General features: G+C 41.1%; 2 protein-coding genes across 4 annotated transcripts in view; one reads left to right on the forward strand and one right to left on the reverse strand.

Annotated features, from left to right (window-relative positions):
• dennd4c (DENN/MADD domain containing 4C) overlaps positions 1-13,704 on the reverse strand; it is a 42,308-nt gene extending 28,604 nt beyond the window's left edge. For 2 of the 3 annotated variants that reach the window (XM_017414432.3, XM_017414431.3), the window contains exon 1: positions 13,352-13,704. The gene's annotated coding sequence lies outside the window, so the exon portion shown is untranslated. The remainder of the gene's footprint in view (positions 1-13,351) is intronic. The other variant, XM_017414433.3, reaches the window with a different exon arrangement.
• Positions 13,705-14,839: 1,135 nt separating this feature from the next.
• sepsecs (Sep (O-phosphoserine) tRNA:Sec (selenocysteine) tRNA synthase) overlaps positions 14,840-24,778 on the forward strand; it is a 14,567-nt gene continuing 4,628 nt past the window's right edge. Inside the window, exons 1-9 of the mRNA XM_017414477.3 lie at positions 14,840-15,184; positions 16,231-16,346; positions 16,421-16,575; positions 17,596-17,714; positions 17,925-18,083; positions 18,340-18,493; positions 18,643-18,745; positions 18,921-19,050; positions 23,220-23,311. Coding sequence (XP_017269966.1) covers positions 16,233-16,346; positions 16,421-16,575; positions 17,596-17,714; positions 17,925-18,083; positions 18,340-18,493; positions 18,643-18,745; positions 18,921-19,050; positions 23,220-23,311 — 1,026 coding nt within the window. The 5' untranslated portion in view covers positions 14,840-15,184; positions 16,231-16,232. The remainder of the gene's footprint in view (positions 15,185-16,230; positions 16,347-16,420; positions 16,576-17,595; positions 17,715-17,924; positions 18,084-18,339; positions 18,494-18,642; positions 18,746-18,920; positions 19,051-23,219; positions 23,312-24,778) is intronic.

Genomic DNA, 24,778 nt, shown 5'->3' on the forward strand with positions numbered 1-24,778 from the left:
CTTTTCTGAAATGTTTCTTACATTATCTGATGTAACTGGGTAGGATATCCTAATGTTTGAACTGCCTTGTTTGAGCTGTGGCCCACAAAAAAAAAACAACAACTTCACAACACTGCTGACCAGGAGGCTAAGGTTGCTGAATTGTATGTGCAGCTCCACCTACATATACAAGCTGGAATAGAGAGAAAGTGCATGAGTATTTATGGAGCTTTTCTTTATTTATTTATTGAATTTTACCTTTAAACATCCATTTATTTATTTATTCTACCTATTTGTCAGGGGTAGGTGACAAGGTGAAGGGCACTTGTTTGTTATTAATTGCTGATTTAATGTGTTAAAGATTAACAAACACAAAAAGTAAAAAGAAATGGTAACTTACAGCGAGCACTTCGTCTTCAAAGAGCCCTTAGAACTGACAGAAGTACCAGTGGTGAGTCAGCTCAGACAGGAAGACAAAAAAACAAAACAGAAAAAAAACTTTTTACAGCCACAGCGAGCAGAAAGTCTGCAACAAGGAGTCCGAGTCTGAAACACTGTACTTTCACCAATCCACGTGGCATTTTGAAAAGGCAAAAAGCTAGAGGCGGAGGCATAAAAAGAAAAGTCTGTGTAAATTGGTTTTTGTTGTGTCACTGGTGTTCCTTTGAGCAGGATAGAAATGCAGGGTTAATCCACAGGCTGAAGTGTGGAAACCACTGACCTGTGACTTGTAGGGGGTAGAAGGGAGTTGGGACCTGCCTGAGTGGAAAATTGTTCAGGAAACACCTAGCACACTTTTCTCGCCCAATTTCCAAGCATTTACAGCTCTTCAGCACTTCAAGTTATAGATTTCTACTCATAGATACATAAAATCTTTGAACTAATCTCTGCATTTTGCTAATATCTGCAGGCTGAAACTGACTTCTTTCAATTCAGCCTCATAGTCCGAGTACCGTTCAAGAATTACATTTGAATATTTGCCTAAAATGAGGCTCGCATTTCTCATTACAGTGCAGTGAAAACATGGTGCACTGCTTGTGTTTGCCATAGAGAAAAGGTTAACATAGTAAAAAGGAATAAACCGGAAGGGCAGTAAATGTGCGGACCGCTCTCACAAATGTTCTTCCAGCATTTAAAAATGAGATTTCATTCTTATTTTTATGGAGCTGTCATCTCTTTAGGAGACACTCATTGAAAAGAATGCCTCTAAAACCCCTGCCTTTCTTGTAATTGACTCCAGATGTGCGTTTTATTGACAACACAATGAAGATTCTTCTCTGTGACACGCCTCACGCTAGTCTTGACTGGATCCAGCTCTCGTTTCCTGACGATGCACATCTGCCGCTCGGAGCCGAGGCTTACCACGCCGAAGAGATTTTTACTGCACTGTATCCATGGTAACTGCTCACTGGTCAAACCCTGATCAAAAGCAAACAGCTTGTTAGACCATCTAAAATAAACTGCGCTGGTAAATGTGCTCAAAGAGCAAAACGGACTGATCATTTAGGCCGAGGATGTCTGGTCGTCCTGTATTCGTGGATGAACTGAATGTACCCGCTAATTAATGAGTTCACTAGTTGTAAATTTACTTCATTTAGTAAAAACTTCCACACCAAAGACAACTAACAGCATGTACGTCTTCTTGAGAACATGTTGTACAAACGGAGCATGATTTACTGATGTTACAAGGTGGGACAGCTCGATAAGGAGGGATCAATATGGGAGACATTGTTTTATATTGCAGCACAAATGTGGCTTGTGTCACGTTTTCCTAGTTTCTGTCACCACAACATTCTGTTTTTGCTCTCTCTCCCCTTTTTATCATCTCAGCAACTACCATCTAAATCGAGTGAGGGCATAGGAGGTCCATCGGATTGGCCAAATATACTACCGGCATGCAGAGTGTGAACGAGCGGTATCTGGATTTATAATAGCCTCCCAACCATTTGTTGCCATGCAAGCAGTCCTTCATCAGCAGTCCGCTGACATTACATTTAAATAAAAATCAATTTTAAACATATTAAGCAGGGGAGCTTCAGAGTAATTTCGATAAATGCCGCTAAAAAGTTAAGTGCATGCAACTTCCTGTTCTACGTTAGAAAACGGGGCCAGAGGTATCATCAGCTGTCAACGTGTTGCTATTAGCAGTGACATGTTTACTGTAGACTTGCGACCTGTGTACTGTCATGCTTTGGTATGATTAAGAGGAGCAAAGAGAGTCAAACACAAACACGATGAACTCATGAGTACACATTTTGCCGTTTGATATCAGCCTTAATGCGAATTATGATTAATCAATTCCCATCACTGGTGTCTAAATGAGTCGTTGACTTCTCCTGAAGATCACAGGTAAACACTCACTATAATAATTTGACAGCAGCCAGCAAATCAAACATATCTCAGAGGCGAGCCCATGACAGATAAACACCGGCGTCGCCATGGCAACCGCTCCCTCCAACAATGCCGGGCTGCTTGACCCTGAGCTGCGACTCGTGTTACTCCACCTCAGGAAATCGATCTCAAAGTTTACTCTCAGCGTCGCTGACGTTCGCTTCACTCTGCTGTCAGGCTCGAAGGACACCGAAACACACTTGGGCTCCAGGTTTAGACGTGCAGTAACACAAAATGGCAGACAGGGATTCTTTTTATTGTTCCTTTATATGTACGGCGAGCAAATAAAACATGGCAGTTGCCATAAATGGATCAAAAATATAGACCTAAAAGCTTTTTAGCTTACTGCCTTTGAAACAAACAACTTTGGGATCATTTTGAACTTAAAACAGTTCAAAACGGGTTTAATGAGGGTCAAACTAGTGCCTTACATTTCCATAACATGAAAGCTTGCTGTAACTGGAGCCACGGCCTGTAAAGAGGTTGTGTCCTGCCCCTCCCTCGCCATCTAAAAACCTGTTCCTGTGTTGCTCCTGAGCCCTCATGATCGAGTGTCACCCTCTTTGTCTGGGCTGTACTCAGTGTGTAGGGTCACAACAAGGGAAAAGAAAAAAAAACAAAGAGCTTTGGTGCTCACATATGCAGACCAAAAAAAACCAAACAAACTTCAAATTATGCACAAACAAGAGTGCCACCAATGGTCCACAAAACACCTGTCAGAGTAATCGAAATCCAAAGCATGAAATCACTCACACAACAATCCTGAATCAATCAATCAATCAAATTTTATTTGTATAGCACATTTCAGCAGCAAGGCATTTCAAGGTGCTTTACATAATTAAAAAACAAAATAAAAACAGCATGTGACAATGAATAAACAGTAAGAAAGAGACAAACATCAAAAACCTGCACTCTAACCCTAATTTAGCCATAAGCAACTCTAAACAGGTGGGTTTTAAGTTGAGATTTAAAGGCAACCAGTGTTTGAATACACGTGTTTTTTGAGTTTTAACATATAAGGTTTTCACAAAGGGGTCACCTGTGACCTTGACTTTCGACCCTGTGACCTTGAAATCAATGGGGATCATCCTCATTCCTATGTTACACGGTTCCAGAGTTAGAGCACAGACACGGTTTTTACAAAGAGATGATCACCTGTGACCATGACATTGAAATCAATAGGGATCATCTTCAACCGACTGAGGTGTCCATAGGTTTTTAAACATCTCTGTTAAAGGCCCAGCCTTCAGTATTTTCAATTATATCCTCGTTTATTGCCATAAATTCCAATTATTTGCAATGGAAAGTGTCCAATTTGTAGAATTCCCTGAATTTTGAACCACCTTTAATATAATCAGTTATTCAGTAGAAAAGTAGTAATTTAAGATTTCAGTCCGGTAAGACATAAGAGAAAACGAGTCGTATTTAAGTTGTAGAAACTAAACTTTTTTCTTTTAATAGAAACAAGGTGGTGATCAAAATATAATGTGGGATCCGAGTCGTTCCTCACAGCTGATTTTCCTGAAGAGAGCTTCGTTCCTTCGCAGAGGTTTTGGTCTCGACTTGCTTGAAAGCATTTCAAAGGTTGGCTCTGGAGCCCAACAGGCCCAGAGGGCAGAGGAAGCTCTCAAATTGCATCCGTAAAACGGAGGGGGGAGTTCTTTAATTTCACGTGCTCGCGCCAAATGATCGCGTTTAAGGCGTTCACCTGTCCTGCTCCTTTGTGACATTTTAGCCCCATTCTGCACCCCCCCACCTCGCAATGATCTCATCTTTTCAACACAAAAGAGCCTGGAGGCTCGCTCCCCCGGGGAGGGGGGTGAAAGAGCCCGCCTCTGTGTTGCGAGCGTGCACGAGCGTAGACGGGGCGCGGGACAACAGACAGCGCTGTGTCCCGAGTCGCTTGAGCGGGAGTCCTGCCACGCACGTCCACTCTCAGCTGTCCCGAAACAGCTGCTGAAGACGACGCGCTCACGCCGTGTTCCTGAACGCGAGTGGAGAAAAAAAAAAAAGAGAGCGAGACATTGTTCTGACCGTGCAGATGCTGCAATTACACAAGAGAAGGATCATCCTCAACGTATACTAAGCAAGGCGTCATCGCAGTAGAGTCGTTTCCAAGGTTTGACCAAAGCAGCTACAACTCGACAGCATGAGATGATCTTAGCCTAAAGGAATTTAAGGCCTTCTGTTTTCAGCCGTTTTATGCCAAAAAGGAACCCGATTACTCGGCCCGTTGCAAAAACAACAAACCTCATTTGCCGTCTCTGTGTTATTTGTGCAACAGAGAAAACTTGTTGACGTTACCCGACAGTTTGAGAACGTAATCAGATTTTATGTACAAATGTGTGTGTATTAAAAGCAGCTGTTTGAGCTGCTGGCGAGCGGATGTGATAAGGTCAGCAAATCGCACGAGCTTATCTGGAGCCAAAAAGGCAGCGAGGTTGCGAAAGAGCCTCTGCTTGAAAGGTTAATTACGTTCATCAAGTGCGGTCTGTGTAAACAAAACAAACATAACAAATAAAATATTTGAACCTCAAAGCTGGATGGCCTGGAGCCGAGCTCATTGCCTTAAAAAAAAAAAAAATCAACTGACTGCGTGTTTACACACGAGCTCACGCCATACGGTTTCAATCAGCCGGCAGCTCGTATAACTTTCACTCTTCTTACTTCCAACCCAGGTTTCGCCGAGAAAACGCGGTCTGTGGTCGCTGCCTGGCAACACGGAGGGTGTTGTCACCTCGTTGGGAGCTTGTACAGAGCCTGGCCTCCACCGCCGACACCATATTGTGATGACAGGTGGTGGGGAGTGCCACTTTGTTCTTCAGATCCTCAAAAGCTCAGACCTACAGAGTGCCACTTGAAGCATGCACACACACACACACACACACACACACACACACAGCAGCTAGGCCTGAAAGGACAGCCAGAAGCTTTTACAGTCGTGTTAGGATTAGACGTCTGCTTCTTGTATTTTGTAAAGTATATTCATGTCTGTTAGGTGACGCAAAAACTTAGTGTGTGTGTGATAAATAAGGTCATTTATCAATTTATAAACTACAAATCCATGAAATTAGTGTTATTTTCCTCCAAATTACAGCTTGTTCTGTTTTGATTTTACTGAAATTCAAATTTTAATGTTGTCTTAGGGGCCTTACCATGTTGTGGCTTAATAAAATTTTAACATTTAAATAGTAAAATATTTACAATTTCATAATTATTAAGAGAATTTACCAAAAATACGGACAGAACTTTATTAATAATTAATATAACTTTCTTATTATTACATTCTACTACTTTAGTAACAAAGTACCTCACCTGTTTTATGTGAAAGTATTATTTTCCTGACATTCAAACCTAAAAATAGCGCTATATTTTAGTTGGTACGTATAATATAGAGTAAAACTGTTGTTTGGTATTTAGATGTTGACAGATATGAGTTTTTCTGTAGTCAATGTCGATACCAATTTTAGAAATCACTCGATGGCAGATATATTCATCCATCCGTCCGTGTCTGTCTCCAGCAGTCACTGTGTGAGAGGAGGGGGGACAACCTGGACAGGTCGCAAGTCCATTTCCAGGGACACATGGAGACAATCGAGACAAACAACCATTCACGCTCTCACTCACACCAAGGGACAGTTTAAGAGTTACCAATGAACCCAACATTCATGTTTTTGGTCCCTGAAGTAAACCCAGGTGAGCGCAGGGAGAACATGTAAACTCCACTCAGAAAGGCCCCGGGTTGGGAAGCGAACCTGCAACCTTCTTGCTGGGAGGAGACCGCCCTAACCGCTGCTCCACTGTGCCACCCATGGCCGATACAAAACACTGATTTTTAGTTTTGGTCAATATGGATTTGTCATTTAAAAAAATATAGCAATTGCTTAACTTAAAAAAAGTATATTTAACAAAGCTTAGAATAATTTTTACACTAAACAATTGTCTGATTGCAGATTATTTTAAAAGTGGCCAATACTGACAGATTAATCAGCCCACGTCTAGTTGTATTAAAATAATGTGATATTTGTTCGTAGTAGTTTTGTTGACAATTACTTTCCTTTTTTTCCATCATGTTATGCAAGACAGCTTCACCTAAAATGGGCGTAATATTTTTTTTTTCTAGGGTGCCATCTTGTTCTGGACGTACAGCTACAAAGTCTTAAATAAACTCTTGTTCATTAAAGACTAAGGTTATAAACAAAGATTAGGATGAGCAGCACTTAGATTAGGTGTTGTGATCGACTCTCAGCTACAACCACATCAAATCTAAGCTTCATATCAGTAAAACTGACAGAATTATAATCGTTTTAAAAGCTATGGTGGCCAAATCCATATTTAAGGTTTCGTTAAAATCCACCCACTGGTTCATGAGATTATTTTGCTGACAGACAGACAGACTACTTATGATCCTTTAGGTTTTTGCCATGTAACTAAAATACTGTTAAAACATTCGCAAAATAGAGCTTCCCCCTTCTAAAATAAATTAGAGCCGTAACAAAAAAAAGCATAAAAATCAAACATGTTCTTTATCATCAAGTGTTTCAGAAGAATCTAAAGTATCCAAAAGTCCTCGCTCAAGTTTTCTGCTCCCTTCCAGCGTGTTTTCCAAAGATGTTTCTCAGCCAGGCTGCAATTTGTTAATTTTTTCTTCTTTTTTTAAAATGTTTGCTGAGATGAGATCAAAGCCAACTACAGCATCTAAATTAGACGAGATGAGTTCCTCATAACTGCAGCTGAAGATCTTCCCCTTTCAGAGCTCTGGTTTTACAGTACATGGCTTCAGTAGTAGGTGTGTTTTGTTTGTTTTTTTGTATTTTTTTTGCTTGGCTTTATGTCAAAACCATCCGATGCCTTCGGAGTAGATTTTTTTCTTTTTCTTTTTACAACACGTGACAATCGGACTGCACAAGGACAGCAGCGACTGTCCTGTTTGAAGGTAAATCTAACCTTTGGAAGCCGAGCTCGAGGAGCAGCAGCAGCTCAGACGGAGCAGAAACGTCATAAGACTGCCTCCTTCCTGAAGCGTGACAGCCCGGCGGACACGGAGCATTCTTTCCACTGCGAGCGGAACGGGAGGGAGGGCAAACTCAACGGCCCAACTGACTAACTTCACCTCTATGGGACGAAAACAACTGGACCGCCACTTTAAAAAAGAAAAAAAATGGGGACGTAGGAGGGGGAAATAGGTTACCTAAAAGATCCCCCCCCGCAGTTGATCTTTGGCTGCTCCAAGTTAAAATGTCTAACAGGCTGTTTAATAAAACGCACTGAACTGTTGAAGGTGCACACAAAGCCTCCAGCGTACCATCAAACCAGCTATTTGAAAGAGAAACAAAACTAAAAAAGGCAATAAAATAATTTTCCAAGCAATTTTGAACGATGCCATTGGAGCTACGGCCTGAAACTCCAACAGTTTTCTTCTGTAAAGCCCAAGAGTAGTTTGGGACTTACTTGTAACACTTTAAAGCTGATAAAATCTCGTTGTTTGAATGTACAACCTGCATAAGAAGTGTAAAGAAACGGTAAAGCTGCTGCCAGTGGCTCATCGAGGTCACCATGGTAACCGCACACCTGTGTCTCTCACTCTTGAACATTACGAGCTGGTAAGCGGGAGAAGACACCGACGGACGCACACCTAGACTTTTCTGTTTCTGCGGTGTTTTATGTCCGAGACACGACAAAGAAGAAACTGAGCTCAGTCGCTTCGGAGGAGTGGAGAATTTGGTTTAAAAGCTAGATCATCGCCACACCCAAAGCTGAGCATTTCGTGGTAAAAATCGGTCAAAAAATGACAAATGCAAGTTAAACTGCAGTTATGTAAAAATACCACAATGCCAGGTTAGTAGGGGTACAACGAGACAATTATCTCCCGAGATGGGACAAGACGAGACAAGATTTGAACAATATTTTTAAATAAAATGCCTTCGTCACAAACTGGCATCTCTAAATACATCATTTTTAATCAGTTAGAACAAAGTTTCCTGAATTTTTATAATAAAAAAACATTTATTTCTTTGTCTTTTTTATTCCCCTCTTTTCTTTTACAGGCTTCTAATGAAAGTATTTTACCATAAGGCCAATAAAAACAAAACAGAGGAGTTTGAGAGTTTAAGTTGCAGAAACTCTCAGAATTAAAAGGGACATCAGAGTGAAACTCCTCCGATTTTTATTTTCATCTCCACCTCAGAGTTTGACTCTTTTCCTCACGAATCAAACATTAATGGGAGGTTTGAACTTTGTTTTCTCAGCTTCAAATTACTGAGCTCGGCATTAAGTCTGTTCTGTTTTAAATAAAAGTGCGGCAGAGACTTTTCCTCTCAGCACATAGCTGCAGAAGACAGGAGGAAGCTGCTTGTGGCTCGAGATGACCGCGCCGGTCCTAGTGCCTGACACGATTTGGGCGTTCCAGTTGAAATTTCCATCTAGAAACTCGAAAATTTCCATTTCCCAGTCGTACTGGAACGCACCATAATAGTCATGTCATTTAGTCCGTTTTAACTTTGAATAATGTTCCTCCTGTGATGCTACAGAGCCCCAAACACAGCTGAGTTTTCTCACTTGTTTCTCTAAAATCTCACCCTCTTGCTGCACAGTTTGATGTATTTGTTGTGGAAAGAGTTGCAGCTCAACAGTAGAATAACAGGCAAATAATAATAATAATTATGATGTTTCAGTATTTATACACCGCCCTAATATAAGAGAGAGAAAAAAAACCTCTTGAAGCATCCTGAAGTCATCCTACCAACCACTGACCTTCTACCTCACTGTGATAGAAGTTCTTCTTTCTGTAACAAATTAATAGTTTACTGAAAAATCTGAAATTTCACCTTAAAAAACCTATTTAATAATAGCTGAAGGAAACAGGCTTGAACTTGGAGTCAAACGATGAAAGAAACACTTCTTCCTCAGGACGTATTTTGGAGCCAGAGGTTTGCAAAAGGAGCAAGAATTCCTCAAGTTGAAGGTCGCAGGATTGTGAAATGTAAATATACGGCAACAGAACAAAATCCAAAGCCTTCAGACTTTGCAAAATTGTAGCGTTCAGCCCGTAACTGTTGACTTTCTGCTCTCAGCAGAACAATATAGTTGCACAATGAAGTCATTTCATAATCTTCAACGGCTGGAAGACATCAAAGCAGCAGAAGTAGAAAAACTTGCATTACGTAACTGAGGAACAATTACTTCCAATAAATTAAATACGCTTCGTTGTTTTGGTTTGTTTTTTGGTGAAAACATGGCTGGTTTGGTTTGAAAACCCCTATTACCTAAATTAACCCCATTATTTTGTTTGCTTTAGGTGAAAGTTTTCTAGGGAAATGAATATTTTAGGTTGTAATTATTATCCAGATGTGAAAACTGCTGAGGCTTATTTGTCTTTGCACTGGTCTAGCTCACTTGTGCCCAGTTTCAGCTAATCTACGTACAAAAACAAAGTGGTGACCCACTCACAATATGATTGTTGTGCAACAAACTTTGTGCACTCTGCAATAAGGTGAAAAGAAAAGCTGTACACGTCAGCAAAAAGGCAGTTGGGAACAGTTTAGCACCTGTTTTATTCCCTTAAAATGTGTTTTTAAGTTGTTTGATAAAGGCTAAGCTCTGACCAATTACGGAATTACAGATAAAAGCAACCGAGCCGTTACGTTATCTATGAGGAGGTAAAATAAACCACTCTGAATCCAAGGTGCCCGTTTTAATCAGAGGGTTGAACTCCTTTCGAAACACTCCCCTCATTCTCCCACACAATTAGCGCAAACATTTATCGCATTCATCAAAAGTCCTATTTGACTTCTGCCTTGGCAACGAGCGAGTCATTCAACAGGCTCCTGCTGCTCCGCGGGCCGACCCGCTTCCATTCCTTAGTCACCTGACAGAGGTTTAAGGACGCCCAGCGGCGTCGGCAAGGTGCGAGTTTAATGTACACAAAGCCACGGTGCAGCCGTGACCCACTTTACACCTGCAGGATTCCTCCTACATACCGCCGCTCGGTCCACCTTTACAGCTCCTCTCGGGCCGAGCTAAGGTCTGTTTCCACGTGGCAGCAACTCAGTGAAGTGCTTCTTTTTTTCACCTTCCACATGCTGCGACTACCCCGTTCTTATGCGACATTCCTGCAGCCGTCGCAGGTGGCCGTTCACCACATCTGAGCCGAACGAACGCCTTCCGCACAGGCGGGCGAGGAAGCTCTGCAGAAGCATGGACAGAAAACGCCACATGCGCGTGTGGCACACCAGTCGCCAAAACTGCGATGGGAGGGTGTGCTCGTGCCCTCAAGGCTTTCAGGCTGCTGCCAGCTGGCAGAGCGTCAAGCGCCGAGGGACAGATATGTGAGCGCTCCGGCTCTGCGTTCAATAACGTCTGTCCTCATCGCACACAACCACAAAGAGGAAAAAGAATCTCCTCACATCATTATATTACTTCTTTTCTTCGAATTCATACACATTTATATCACCTTTTTTGTTACCCAAATGATCATTTTGGTTCTTCAAGTACATTCAGTTAAAGGGTTCGGCCTTGTTTTTGTAATATGCAGGGTTTTTTTTTAACTTTGCAGCGGCAAACCCAATTCGATCAGCACTTCTGCTGAACACGCTGCAGTAATTCCCAATTAATACAATTCCCAGAATCCTAAGGGGCCCAGCAGGAGGTGGGATATCCATGGCCATGAAGCCGGACAGACAGATGGAGTTGCCCATCTGAGTCTCCTTCAGGGTATAAGCGTTCCCAGGCAGGTCGTTTCAAATGGTGCAGCCTAACCAGCCCAAATCAGTCGTATTTATTTATTTATTTTTCCCAATTTAAGAAGATAGAGGACCTCTCTAATCCAGCTCGTATATGTAGGTGGAGCTGCAGATTTCCAATTTAGCAGCGTTAGCCTCTTGACCAGCAGTGCCATGAACACTATGTCCCTTTTAGCAGTGTAAGTGGAGCGGACCGCAGCCCAAACGAGTCAGTTAACGCGTTAGGAGCAACGTCTTCCTCGGTTATTCTGAAGAGAGAGGACATGGCAAGTGTAGCGAGCCTGACGTGGGATCCGACGATGCAGGAAACTGTGCCTAGGATCCGTGCACCTTCTTTGAACGGATATGTTACCGTCAAATTTTAGTTCCAACGACAGAAATTGTTATTTTTTTACCTGACAGGACCATCCCGTAAATAAAAAATAAACTTTCTTGGCCAATCAGTGGGAATAATGGGAATCTGGATGGATCAGAAGTCGGAAAAGTACCCAGAAATCTATGTGTAACCTAGTTGTTTACTTTTTATTTAAGGGACAGCCGTGGCATAATATTGACCTTTACCGCCAACAAAAGCTGCTCGAGTTTCCTGAAGGAGCAGAGAGACTTTTTCCAACAACCTAACAGACCTAATAGTCCAAAAATCAACCGATTTGCTTCGTCAGCACATACTTTTTTTCCCCCCACCACGAAAATGTGGAAACGATAAAGACAATGTAATTTTCTGCAGGTTTAGTAGTAGTTTGTCAATAAAAATTGACTGATTATTATTATTATTTTAAGCACTGAAAAAGCTTCTGAGGGTTCATCAAAGAACACGATGAACATTTTGAGGCATTCTCTCACTTTCTGTTCAAGTTTTTAATGGAAATTCAGGACGCACACTGTCCCAAAATTTAGACTTTTAAAATGCTGCAACCTTCCTTTCTTTCTTTTAAACCCAGATACACGATCCTGGCATCATTTGAAGGTTCCTTTAATTCTCTTTCAATCAAAATTATTTATTTTAAACATAAACCTTTTGAACACACCAACTTTAAAAACCCTCTCTAAATATCACCCGAAATTATGAAGAGTTTGAAAGGTTAAAATATTCAAGTTCAAAGGATTTTAAAAGAAGTTTGACAGAAATCATCACAGCTGTAAGGCAGAGATGTCCAAACTTTTGAAACTTACGACCCACAGAGTAACACAGAGACGACCCTGAGCCCCAAAATGACAACCTTAATGAAAAAAAGAACCTTAACAGCTATGATACCAATTTTACTTCATGGATATTGTCTAATTTTTAGTTTATTTATGTCAAAAATATGATATAACTAACATTTTAACATTTAAAGCCACAATAGCTGTCAGAAAATTGGATTTTTCAGTGTTTTGGATTGCAATTATTTGCATTTGTGTATCACCTATGATAAAAATAACCACTAAATACGAATCATTCATGACCAAAAATGTACAGTAATTTGTGATAATTGACAGCAGAGTCAAGTTTTGTTGCCAACAATTACAAGCTGTAAACAGAGGTGAGAAATATTTGTCGTTTTTCTCTAATGCAATTTTTATGAAAACCCTGATGAGTTTGAGTTACATCAACAATCCCAGACAAGCATTTAATGGTGCAGAAATTACGTTTAAAGCACAAAAATATGGAAAAATCCCATAATTGGACAGCTAATATGGCTTTAATTTGATTTCCAGAGATCATCTGGGGGACCCTAAGTTGACGTTTCACGCCCCAAAGTGGGGTCCCGACCCCGACTTTGGGAACCTTTTGCTGCACGGTTGTGACTGAGAGTAGCTCAAATTTAGAAAAAAGTAACTAAATGTAACGAGTTACACTACTTTTATTAAAGCAACAGAATCAGCTAGGCCACTTTTATGTGGAGAAACTCGGTTAGAGTTTGAAAGCAGCCTCCTTAGCACATCCCAGCTGCTGGATCAGAACCAGAACTGGGTCAACCTCGGTGCAGGAAACACACACATAACAAAAGCATTTTCCCTCCTGCGTTTCAACGTGGCTCTCTCTCTCTCTCTCCCTTTTTCCCCTTGTCACACTGTAAAAAAAAAAAGTGCAGCCCCGAACTAACCCAATACCAGGAAGTTTCTCTTCACAGCGGGTCAACACATTCACACACAGGGTTAAAAGAAATACAGTTATTTATAATTTAATTCCATTTAATTCCCCTCCACGGGCTGCTAAGTCTTGGTCATCTTCATGTGATGAAACGTGAGGAACTTACCAGCTGTTTACGCTGCAGCAAGAGACTATAATGTTGACATGTAGGCAACTTGTTGTTTCACTGCCGAATATATTCCGTCTCAAACAACGAGGACGACGCAGGGAAAGTAAAAAAAAGAAAAAGAAACAAGTCCCCAAAGTTTGCAGGCCACTTCGTCTTCTTCTTCTTCGCCGCGCACACTTTCATCTGAAGTTGTCGGTGGAGATAGACGCCATGTTTGTGTCTGCGCTGATAGTTTAGTCGGTGAGCTTTCTTCCTTAAAAAAAAAAAAACTCGTCTCTTTCAGGCTGTAACCGCCCAGAGAAGAGGAGCGGCTTCTCTGTGACACCACCCGCTGCAACCAAAGATGTCTACGGCTTCAACTGACACACCAGGCGAGCCGCCATCTCGTCAGCCAGCGTGAGTGAGGCCGGCTTCTTCCGGAAAGTCTTTTCGCAATAAAACTTTTTCTTCTTCGTGGCTTTTATTAACGGTTGGTTAAAACCACGGAATCGGTGCATTACCTCCACCAACCGGTATGAAGTGAGAACGCGTGTTTTACTGCATTGTCTCGTTTAAGTTCTGTTTTTTAACCCCTAGTTGAATTATTTTACTTCCCGCATGCTTCTGTAGTATATGTATCGTATTAAATGTGTTACACAACACAAAGAAACAGAGTAACAGAGTAAAGAAACACTGAGGAGGCCACTAACGGCACTAGGCGAGATTTGTGGCCGCCATCTTGAAAGGACCTTTGTGCGTCACTTTACTGTTTACTTCTGGAAGTCCATCAGTGTGATCAGTCCAAAAAGGCTGGTAAAAAGTCCTGTTTTGCTTAAATAGACATATATGTTATTCATGCTGGCAAAATTAGTCACAATGTCATGAAAGAGACAAAGAGGAGATATGTGCAGACATGGAGATATACTTGTGTCTAATTAGAGCTCTGCCACCAGTGTCTGTTGTTAAATTCCCTTAGGCTAATAACTTGTATTATAAATATCCTTGGGGTGGGTGATATAGCAAAAAAGTATTGCGTCACAGTTTTTTAAATTACAATTTTATAAAGTTTTTTGCACTGATTTCAAACTGTTTAACAAGTTAATAAACCTCCAAACTGTTTCTTTATTTAAAATGATAGCCATAAAAGATAACCAGGAAAAAACACATAGAAATATGACAAATAATTCAGCATTTAGGCCAAAGAACAATTCTGTATAGTTTTTAATCAGTTTTGGCGAGTTTAAGTAAATAATTTGTAAATAACTTTTACAAATCTTTTTTGTTGTTGTTGTTGTTGTTTTGCACTTAATAATAATAATAATAATAATAATAATAATAATAATAATAATAATAATAATAATAATAATAATAATAATAATAATAATAATACTTAAGATAATATGTAATAATACAATATAATAAATAAAAATCAATAATGTCGACAATAAACATCCACTGGTTCGCCTCTTTTTCCGGTCGCTTTTCCGTTGCCCCGGCAACGACGCACTCTCACGTGATCTGCACTCCGGAAGTCAGTAACGTGACGACGCGCAGCCGAACAAGTGCAGCCTGTTTGTTTGTTTTCCACTTTAGCTTTAGCTCCGTGTTTCCCGTTTCACCTACCCACGCGTGGCAGCGGCGCGTCCGAATGAAATGCGGGAAGGCTCTCTGTGAGAAATAGGAGGCCTGTCGTCTTGAAGCGGCTGAACTTTTCTCTGTCGGAACATTAGCGTAGCCTAGCTAAACCGTGTCTCCATGCTGCCGAAATGAACAACATGAGGCAGCTGTTTCTCACTCTGTAACCCGTCTACGAGCCACTTATCAAAGCCACGTTTGAGTTACACGCAGCTGGTAAGTTATTTAACTCCGTTGGGATTTATATATATACGGTTTGTTTCCTTTCCAACTTTCTATTGCTAATAAAAAAAAATAACTTAACATAGCAGAGTCAGTTGTAAACATGGCAGGGCTTCAATAAAGCTCGTCTTTTTGGATAGTCTTTTATTATAAGGCGCCAAATGGGAAAACATACACATATGTTAACATGGCAGAAAGTGAAATAAATAAAATTTAAAGTTCTTGTCTCCTTTTGAAATCTTGAATAAACCGCATCTTTTTATTCATGAGCTTAAAAACAAACTTTGGCCACTTTCCTCTGTATAAACATGTTTTCATTAACTCAGTTGTCAGTGTAAGACAATCATTAAATAAGTGTTTGTAAGTCAAGTTGCTAAACAAAACCTCCATCTTGGTTTTATCTGACTAGATTCAAAATTGAACCAAAGGGGTTCTTTTAGATCTAGTGTGTGTGTGTGTCTGTGTGTGAGTGTGTGTAGCACAGGATGCCTCGTCACAATGCTGGACAATAAACAAAGCACATGACCAAAGGAAGTACAAAGATCAGGACGAGATTTAGTTGCAGTATTTACTTACCCACTAAGCTTGACGGCTCCAGAAACTGGAGAAAAAGCTGTTTGACACAAAAGATAAAATAGTCAGAGATGCTCAGTCAGCAACCAGCAACAACATTGGCTTAAACTGAGGTTATTGCATGACTTAGACGTGCACGAGAGGAGATGGACGTATGATCAAAAACAACTGCCGTCGATTTAGTATCCACACGACTGCAGAAAGTTTTAACTTTTTAACTGCTGGCTGTCAGACAGTGGATTAACACCGACTGCTCTGTCTGTTCTCTCTGTCCTTTATATTTATTCCCTGGTCTAATAAAATGACAAATAATGTTGCACACAGGATGTGATGTCACTGCGGAGCAATTAATAAAATTACATTATAGTTAGGGGAGCTGTTGATCTGTTGAGCTGTTGATCTGTTCCCCCACAAATCAAAGTAATATGTAGCCCCTAACTGAATACTTGAGTGTGTGTGTTCGGCAGAGATGAACGGTGAAAACTTCACCCTCTGTGGGAAGATGGTCGCTCCCTCCTACGTTCGACAGGGTTCTCAGGCGCGTCGGGGCCACGAGCAGCTCATCAGACGTTTGCTGGAGCAGGTGAGCTCAACACATTTACGTTCCTTCGGTGTTAACACACACACAAACACACACTAATGTTGCACGTTTTGCAGGGTAAGTGTCCAGAAGAAGGGTGGAGCGAGAGCACCGTGGAGCTTTTCCTGAACGAGCTGGCTGTGATGGACAGCAACAACTTCCTGGGAAACTGCGGAGTCGGGGAGAGGGAGGGTCGGGTGGCGTCCAGCCTGGTGGCGAGACGATATTACAGGTTTATGTTTTATCAAATACCTCTTCCCCCTTAATATATACTGTCTCAGTTGTTTGCTTTTGTTGTCTGCAGTCTCCACGCTGCATGAAAATGGCTGAACCTTTCTGTGGAAAAGTTAAGAACAATTAATCTTACCTGCAGTAGCTAGCTCGTTAAATGGCCTCAGTTTGCACCCTGGGACGCTTCTTGCAGGAATATCATAATATTTATGTGAAAATAATTGTTCCATGTGGAACTGACAGCAGTGTAAAAGTTTCTAAAGTTGTAATAATTGTTGTAATTGTTTATAATCTTTCCTTAGAACCGCACTTGTAAATGGCTGCACTGTTCCTTTAGGTTTTTGGTTATGTTTAGGTTGCAGAGCGTGAATCTGTCGTCTCAGCTTAATTCTCTTTAGGCAGCCCAGTGCAAATATTTAGAGTGTGTTTATTATCATCATATATTTTATTTAGCTCCCTTTCTTTGTACCTTATTTCAAAATTTGCCAGCTTTTATCTGAAAACAGTTTTTGTTGTTGGTGTTTTCTTCATATCGTAATTATACAGTTTTAAAAAATGCATTATTGTCCTATGGGTCTTTTTGGCATTTTTACAAGGGTCTCATCTTTTTGCTCATGATGAAATTGGAACCAAAATGCTCAGAACTTCAACTGCTCGAGTCTCTGTCGGAACATAGAGTTTTATCATTTTTGTGACGGGGCTCAGGTGTTAAAACCTGTTGTTGTTGCTCCAAACTCCCTGGAAGCTCAAGAAATGAATGCTTGACTTTTGTTTCTGTTCAACACGTAACCTCTGACCTTTTTACAGTGGGAAGATGGCCCTATTTCTGCTCTGAGCTCTGAAAGCTCAGCGTTTCATTTTGAACTTCTAGCCACAGCATCGGCTGCTCATCCGGGTGTTTCCGTTTAGCTCTCCGTCTTAAACTCTTTGCTTCTGATTCACAGTCGGCTGCCACCCGTCAGTGCAGCGTCACATATACGCAAAGTTTAAAAAGCTGACCTCGTCTTCTCGGCCGCTGCAGGTTGATCCATGGCATAGGTCGGTCAGGAGACATCGCTGCTGTTCAGCCGAAAGCTGCAGGATCCAGTCTGCTGAACAAGCTGACCAACTCTGTGGTGCTGGACATCCTCAAGATTTCAGGTCTGTATGCTGTAAGTTAAATAACATTTGCTTTTAATGCCATATATAGGTTATTTGTTGTATTTTAGCTCCTATCTGCTAAAGAAAGATGGTTATTTTTCTGCTTTTTGCATAATTTGAGTGGTTAAATCTGTTTCCCGCAGTATTAAAAATCCATTTTCTGCAAATTGCTCAAGCAGAACCGGGCTCCGTTTCTTCTTTTCCTTACAGGGGTCCGCAGCGTGGCGAGCTGCTTTGTTGTTCCCATGGCAACAGGAATGAGCTTGACCCTGTGCTTCCTGACCCTTCGCCACAGGAGACCCAGGGCCCAATACATCATCTGGCCTCGAATCGACCAGAAGTCCTGCTTTAAATCCATGATCACAGCAGGTGACGTCCATCTTTTTATGCTGCTTTTAGCATTTAACTAGACTTTGGCTACTTTTATTAGGTACAGTTTCAGCTTCTTTTAGCTTTAACAACTCAGTTTTGCCTTCTTCAACACATTTCAGCAAAGTCATTCAGAACTCAACGTGTAATTTCTGTAGTTGATTTATTCAAAGCATCCTTCAGTCATCAGTGTACCTTTGTCAGAGATGTGTTACTCCGTTAAAGAAACAATTTATGTTTTTTATTTTTAAATTAGGTTTTGAACCTGTAGTCGTGGAGAACGTCCTCGAGGGCGATGAGCTCAGAACGGATCTGGAAGCAGTCGAACGAAAGATCGAGGAACTCGGCGCGGAGAACGTCCTGTGCGTTCACTCGACGACGTCCTGCTTCGCCCCTCGGGTCCCCGACAGGTAATGAGGGCGAGACTCGAAGCCCTTAGCCTTCAGGTATCTTCACGGGCGTTTTTATCTGAAGACTTTGGAAGGTGTTCGATTTTGCTCAAAGTTAAACGTGAAAGAACGCTTCCCTTTCTTCGTGTGTTTGTGTTGTTGTCTTCCAGGCTTGAAGAACTGGCCGCCACGTGTGCCAAACACGAAATCCCTCACATAGTCAACAACGCGTATGGAGTGCAGTCATCTAAATGCATGCACCTCATACAGCAGGTACCTGCCGCTCGTGCCCAGTCCGTCTTTTAATGTTGTTTTTAAAAATGAACACAGTATTTTCTCGCATGTGACGCTTTGAGCTGCAGGGTTTAACCACAAATGTTGGCTCTGCCCTCACTTTAGCCATCAGTGTCTAAAAGGCCGGCTGCTTTCATGTTTTCTCCTCCTTCAGGGCGCTCGAGTGGGAAGAATCGACGCCTTCGTTCAGAGCTTGGACAAGAACTTCATGGTTCCAGTAGGTGGCGCCATAATTGCAGGTTTTGATGAGTCTTTCGTCCAGGAGATCAGCAAAATGTACCCAGGTGAGTTATGTGTATATATGTATAAAACTCAATTTATTATTTTTCTTTTTTGATGCATTCATGACAAGTTTATTTGTTTTACCTGATGAAATTAAGCTTTGATCGAACAAAGTGTGTGAATTAAAGGATAAGGCTGTAAATCAGGGCTATTCAACTGGCGGCCCGCGGACCACTTCAGTCTGGCCCGCCTATAAGTTTATTAATGTTTAAAAAAAAAAAAATTTTTTTTTTTTTTTTTTTTTCAAATTCTGTGGGTGCAGCCTATAGTCAGGTGCGTTCTGTAATCCGAAAAATAACATGACTATACAACTAAAACTTTAAAAATAAATAACAAATCTGAAAAAATAAATATTTCTGTCAAAGTGGTGATCTCGTTAATAAGACAATCTATGATCCTGTGCAGTCAGTTGTAGCAGCCAATCATCATTTAGTGTTCCTGGACCGTGAAGGCTAGAAGGCAAATGTTTGCTAATACAAAGAATAAGAAAACGGGGCATCACAATGTCACTGTCAAAGCTGAAAAAACGAAAAGTGGACCTAGAAAATCGAAAATTCAACAGTGAGTGGACAGATAAATATGTCTTCATTGAAACTACTGAAGGAAGGCCGATGTGTCTGCTCTGCAACGAGTGCTGCGCCATTGGGAAGGATTACAACCTCCGGAGGCATTTTCTGACCAAACACTGCGGCTTTGACCAGACCTTTCCACCTGGTTCTGATGTACGCCAGAAAAAGATTTTATGTCTCAAAGAAAATTATGAGCATAGCCGCGTTGTTTTCAGCAGGTCCTGCTCAAGTCAACAGCGAGCGACTGCAGCTTCTCTCCGTGTGGCATGGATCCTCGGCAAAAAGAAGCAGCCTTTCACCGATTCCGAGACGTTTAAAGAGTGCTTCATAGCTGCATTAGATGAAGTGGTCACTGACAATAAAATGAAAGAGCAAGTGCTAGCAAGCGTAAAATCCATACCTATGTCGGACACGTCTACTGGAAGAAGGATGGACGTTCTGGCATCAGAAGTTTTTGAAACTCTTTTGACCCGGTTGAGGAAAGCTAAAGTGATGTCTTTAGCAGTTGATGAATCCACTGATATTTCCGACACAGCTCAACTTTGTTTAATTGTTCGTTTTTTTGATGGTGACTGCTTCAGAGAGGACCTATTGGGCCTGATACCATTGGAAGGACACACCTCAGCGGCAATAATTTTTCAGAAAATTGTTGATTTTTTTAAAGACAACGGGCTGGATTTGGACCATGTTAATATGCTTGTGACTGATGGTGCACCTACAATGGCGGGGAAAGTAAATGGGCTGTCGGCTCGGCTGTCAGCTGTGGCACCGCGGATGAAATCCCTCCACTGCCTGATCCACCAGAGCGTTTTGTGTGCCAAACTCAGCGGTGAGTTGAAAAACACCATGGACTCAGTTATGTCTATAATTAACTTTATTCGATCAACATCCAGCCTCCAACACAGGCTGTTTCGCAGGCTGCTCGCTGACATGTCCGCTGAGCATCAGGACTTACTTTTGCATAACAATGTGCGCTGGTTAAGTAAGGGAAATGCGCTTAGAAGAGTCTGTGAGCTTCGGGAGGAAATTGTCAGGTTTTTGTCTGAGAGTAAACAAAACAGAGCCAGCACATTTCTGTCTCAGATGCTGGATGATGGGTTCGTGTCAGAGATGTGTTTTTTATGTGACATCTTTCATCATTTGAATGACCTTAATCTGGGACTTCAAGGACAAAATAAAACAGTTGTTGATCTTGTGGAAAAATTGAGAGCGTTTCAAAGAAAACTTGTCCTGTTCTCATCTGATCTCTGTGATAAACTGCTCCATTTTCCCACACTGAGCAAACTGATGAAATCATCCGCACATGCTTCAGTCACACAAGTGATGTTAGATTTTTTAGACAAGTTAAGAGACAACTTTGCAGCCAGATTTAATGACTTTGACATGTCTGGGGAGTTGATGCAGTTTGTTCGAGACCCATTTGCTGATACAAAGATTCCCTCAGAAGCGCTGGACTCCCTTGCATCACTTCACATTAATGAAGGTGCTCTGCAGCTGGAGATCATTGACATGCAGGCATCATCTGCTCTGAAGCATGCTTATGACAAAGAAGGTTTCATGACGTTTTGGACTGAGTGGGTTGATGCAGAGAAATTCCCAAACATGAAAGAACTGGCTATTAATTTGTTAACTATGTTTGGGTCAACATACACATGCGAGTCCAGCTTCTCTCACATGAATGCCATTAAAACAAGTGCTCGTTCCTCCTTAACAAATGAGCGCCTGCATCATTGCTTGCGCATTGCTCTTACATCTTTTGAACCTGACTTTTCTGCCATTGTGCAGTCAAAGAAGTGCAATTTCTCTCATTAGTATGTGTAGTATGGTTACAATCTGTCAATATGTCAGTTTTCAAGTTCAATAACTTTGACATTCAAATTAGACAGACCACCATTGCATTTCTCCACAGTTGCATCAAAACAACACAAATAAAAATAAAAATGTGTTGTTAAATGTGTTATGTTATTTTTGTTGTACATTAGATTCTCACTTTTTTATGGGAAGAAAGTAGAAAATTTTTCTTTCATTTACACATTTTGGTTCTGTTTATTACATTTATGGTTCAATGCAGCAAAATAAACAAATTTAAAAAGTAACAGATCGTAGAAATACTTGTTTTTTTTACATAATAATTTTAAGTGCTGTACATCCGGCCCCCTGAGCTGTTGGCTTTCAGTAAATGTGGCCCTCTGAACAATTTAGTTGAATAGCCCTGCTGTAAATCTTTATTAATTTCTCTCCGTTTTAACTTCACTGCTGCTCTCATAGAAGATGCTCAGTGAAAAAATAAAAGCCTTTTCTGCTCATATAGTTGTGTTTACAGCGTGGACAGATCAGGACGGTGTGTGTGAGGCGGACGGGCCGGTTTAGTGTGACTGTGGAATGAGATTTATTTAATTTTTTTTAAAACATTTGAGCCTTACAACACATCCGAAGAAACTATATTGTGCGTAATATCTGCTAGTGTCATCAGATTGCACAGAATTGATTCTGCTGAGAAAATGAGCACGGAGTTCCCTCAGACTGATCCTTTAAACGGAGAATTATCTGAATGAGCGAGTAAACAAACCCCATGACCGAGCCGTTCGAGCTGAGATTAGATTCTTGTTGGTTTTTTGATACTTTGTGTTGCAGAAATTAGTTGTTTTTTTATCTATACTGAAGAAGTGTTCAATTTGAGCTGCTCACTTTCATCATAAACTTTGAATCAGATGATTTCTTCCTGGAAAAACAAAAAAACAACTTTGTGGCAAGAAGTATTATCATTCTGAAAACAAACCATATTCTTACTGACCTGTATTTGTGGGTAGAAAGGTCTCGCTGGAGACAAAGACTTCAAACTTGCTAGAAAATCCTGTGTGCAACACATCAGTAATGTGTTACTCTTACCTGGTTGCATTGTCCCTGACAAATAAATCAATCAAATAAACTACCATAAACCTTCTTTTCTTTTAATAATGAGTCCAAAATGTTGTTTAACTGCATTTATTGTAACTGTAGTGACTGTATCATCAATAACACTTATCTGTCTGCATCTCTGTGGATCTTCAAACAAATGTTGTGGCCCATCATCTTTTCCCCAATGTAGATACAGCATTAATCCAATCCTTGGCTGCTTCCTTTTAGTTCTGGGGTTCTCAGAGATGGGACCCAGCTGTGGGCTAAGACTAGTTTGCTTCTGAGTCTCCAGAATGTCTTGAGACGTTCTCGGTTTCCGTCGCAGAGGAAACTCGTTATCTCTTGATCTTAAACCCTTCTCCGTTTAGTTTCCGGACATTCCAGAGCTGAACTGCGACACCTGGGATCTCACTGAGCTGCAGCTGTTACAGACTCAATATTGTGTAAAAATTACGAAAAAACACAGATTTTCTTCTTCATTCTGGCTTATCTAACAAAGTTCCTCCAAAACTATCGTTTCCCCTTCTTTTTCTTTTATTCTGTGGCTTTTATGACGTTAAAAGCACAACAGTTATATGTGTGATCAAACCCTAAAAGCAACCACGAGGTGTGGACATGTTCACCCAGGTGTAGTTTGCAGGTAGTAGACAATGTAAATATTTTTCTCCCCAAGTCTCCTGACATCTTTTGGTTTGCCTGTTTAGGTCGAGCGTCGGCGTCACCCTCTCTCGACGTCCTCATCACCCTTCTCACTCTGGGAGCCAGCGGCTACAAGAAGTACCTGTCAGAAAGAAAGGTGAGGACAAGCAAACAGCAGCTTTTCAAATGTCGCTTGATGTTTTTGAGGCTGGTGTGTAAAACGTAGCAGCTGTGATGCGTCGTGCCTTCTTCCTGAGGCGTTAACAGCAGTTTGGATTAGTTGTAAAGAGGTGTGTGTCTCTGTGTGTGTGTGTGTGTGGTATCCCGACTGATGGTGGGGGGGGATTCTCGAGTCGTGCCGGCGGGGGAGCCCTGTCTTAAAACAAGATAAAACTGAGTGAGAAGTTTTTGAAACGCCACCCCTGTTATGGCTCACCGCTGTGAAGCCGAGTCGCTCGTATTGCAGCATTTCCTCCTCTTCAGATCGCAGCCACTGCAGCATTCCCACACCTCCTCCCTGCTGAAGCATCAACACTCCTCTTCTCTGGGCTAAATCTGTTTCTCCTTTCAACCGAAACCACAGGAAAACCACCTGATGTGCTCACATCTTAAAAAAACAACTCAGTACCTTGCAGTACCCAGATTTCCACTAATCTCAAACTCCTCCTTGTGACAAAAATGTACATTCAAGCCAAAAAAGACCATCAGTTCTGAAGATCAACAAGTCATAGTCCTTTTTATGGTCTTTGAATTGGATAAATTAAACCTCAAATGACAACATGGCATGTCCTATAACACTGTCATTATTTATTTTATTAGAAACTAAGCAGAAAGAAGAAAAAAAATCTTATAATATCTGCCCCTTTTTTCTTTTTTAATTTAGTAATTGAAACAATAACAACCTACCAAAAAATAAAAAAACTGTTTTAAATCCGTCTTGAATAACAGTTCATTTAGGAACACATTAAACTAGTTCATGTTTCCTTAATAATACAGCTTTTAAGTTTTAAGTTTATGAGCACTTTCTCTCTTTACAAAATTTAGTTGGATGTTTAAAGGTAATATGCCCCTGTGAGCCTTGTACACAACAAGTAAAATGTTAGAATCGACCAAATCATAGAATTTTATTATTGTTGTGTTTTTGCCTCCCTGATCTTTACGTTGTTAAGATCAGGGAGGAGAAAAGATTACGTTTGGTTTATTCCTTTTTATTTAAATAAAGAATGGCGCCGTGTAACTGGCCACGTTGTTCGTCTGAGGTTGGGTTGGCTTCACTTTCGGAGCCTTATGACAGACGGACGGGCTGCCTAAAGTTACGGCCCGTCCGTGAAATCCATCTGGCCTGCGTTGGGGCGGCATCGAGGCTTATTGATCTCTTGGTAAGCGATATGCATAATAAATCCAGAGAGTCGTTTTTCTGTAGTGCGTGCAGATCTGAGTGCGTTCCCTCGCCGACGACCTTTTAATAATTCAGACTTTTAATCCGCTGAGCCACGCGAGCCGCCGATTTGGGAACATTTTTTGAAAAAATTAACAGATGAGCGTGTTTGTTTTTGTCGCCGAGGTTCACTTCCTCTCACGCTTGAGTTATTGTCTGGAGAAGACCAACACAACCCCCCCCGCC

This window comes from Kryptolebias marmoratus, linkage group LG7 (assembly GCF_001649575.2).
Source record: "Kryptolebias marmoratus isolate JLee-2015 linkage group LG7, ASM164957v2, whole genome shotgun sequence".
Classification (NCBI taxonomy): domain Eukaryota; kingdom Metazoa; phylum Chordata; class Actinopteri; order Cyprinodontiformes; family Rivulidae; genus Kryptolebias; species Kryptolebias marmoratus.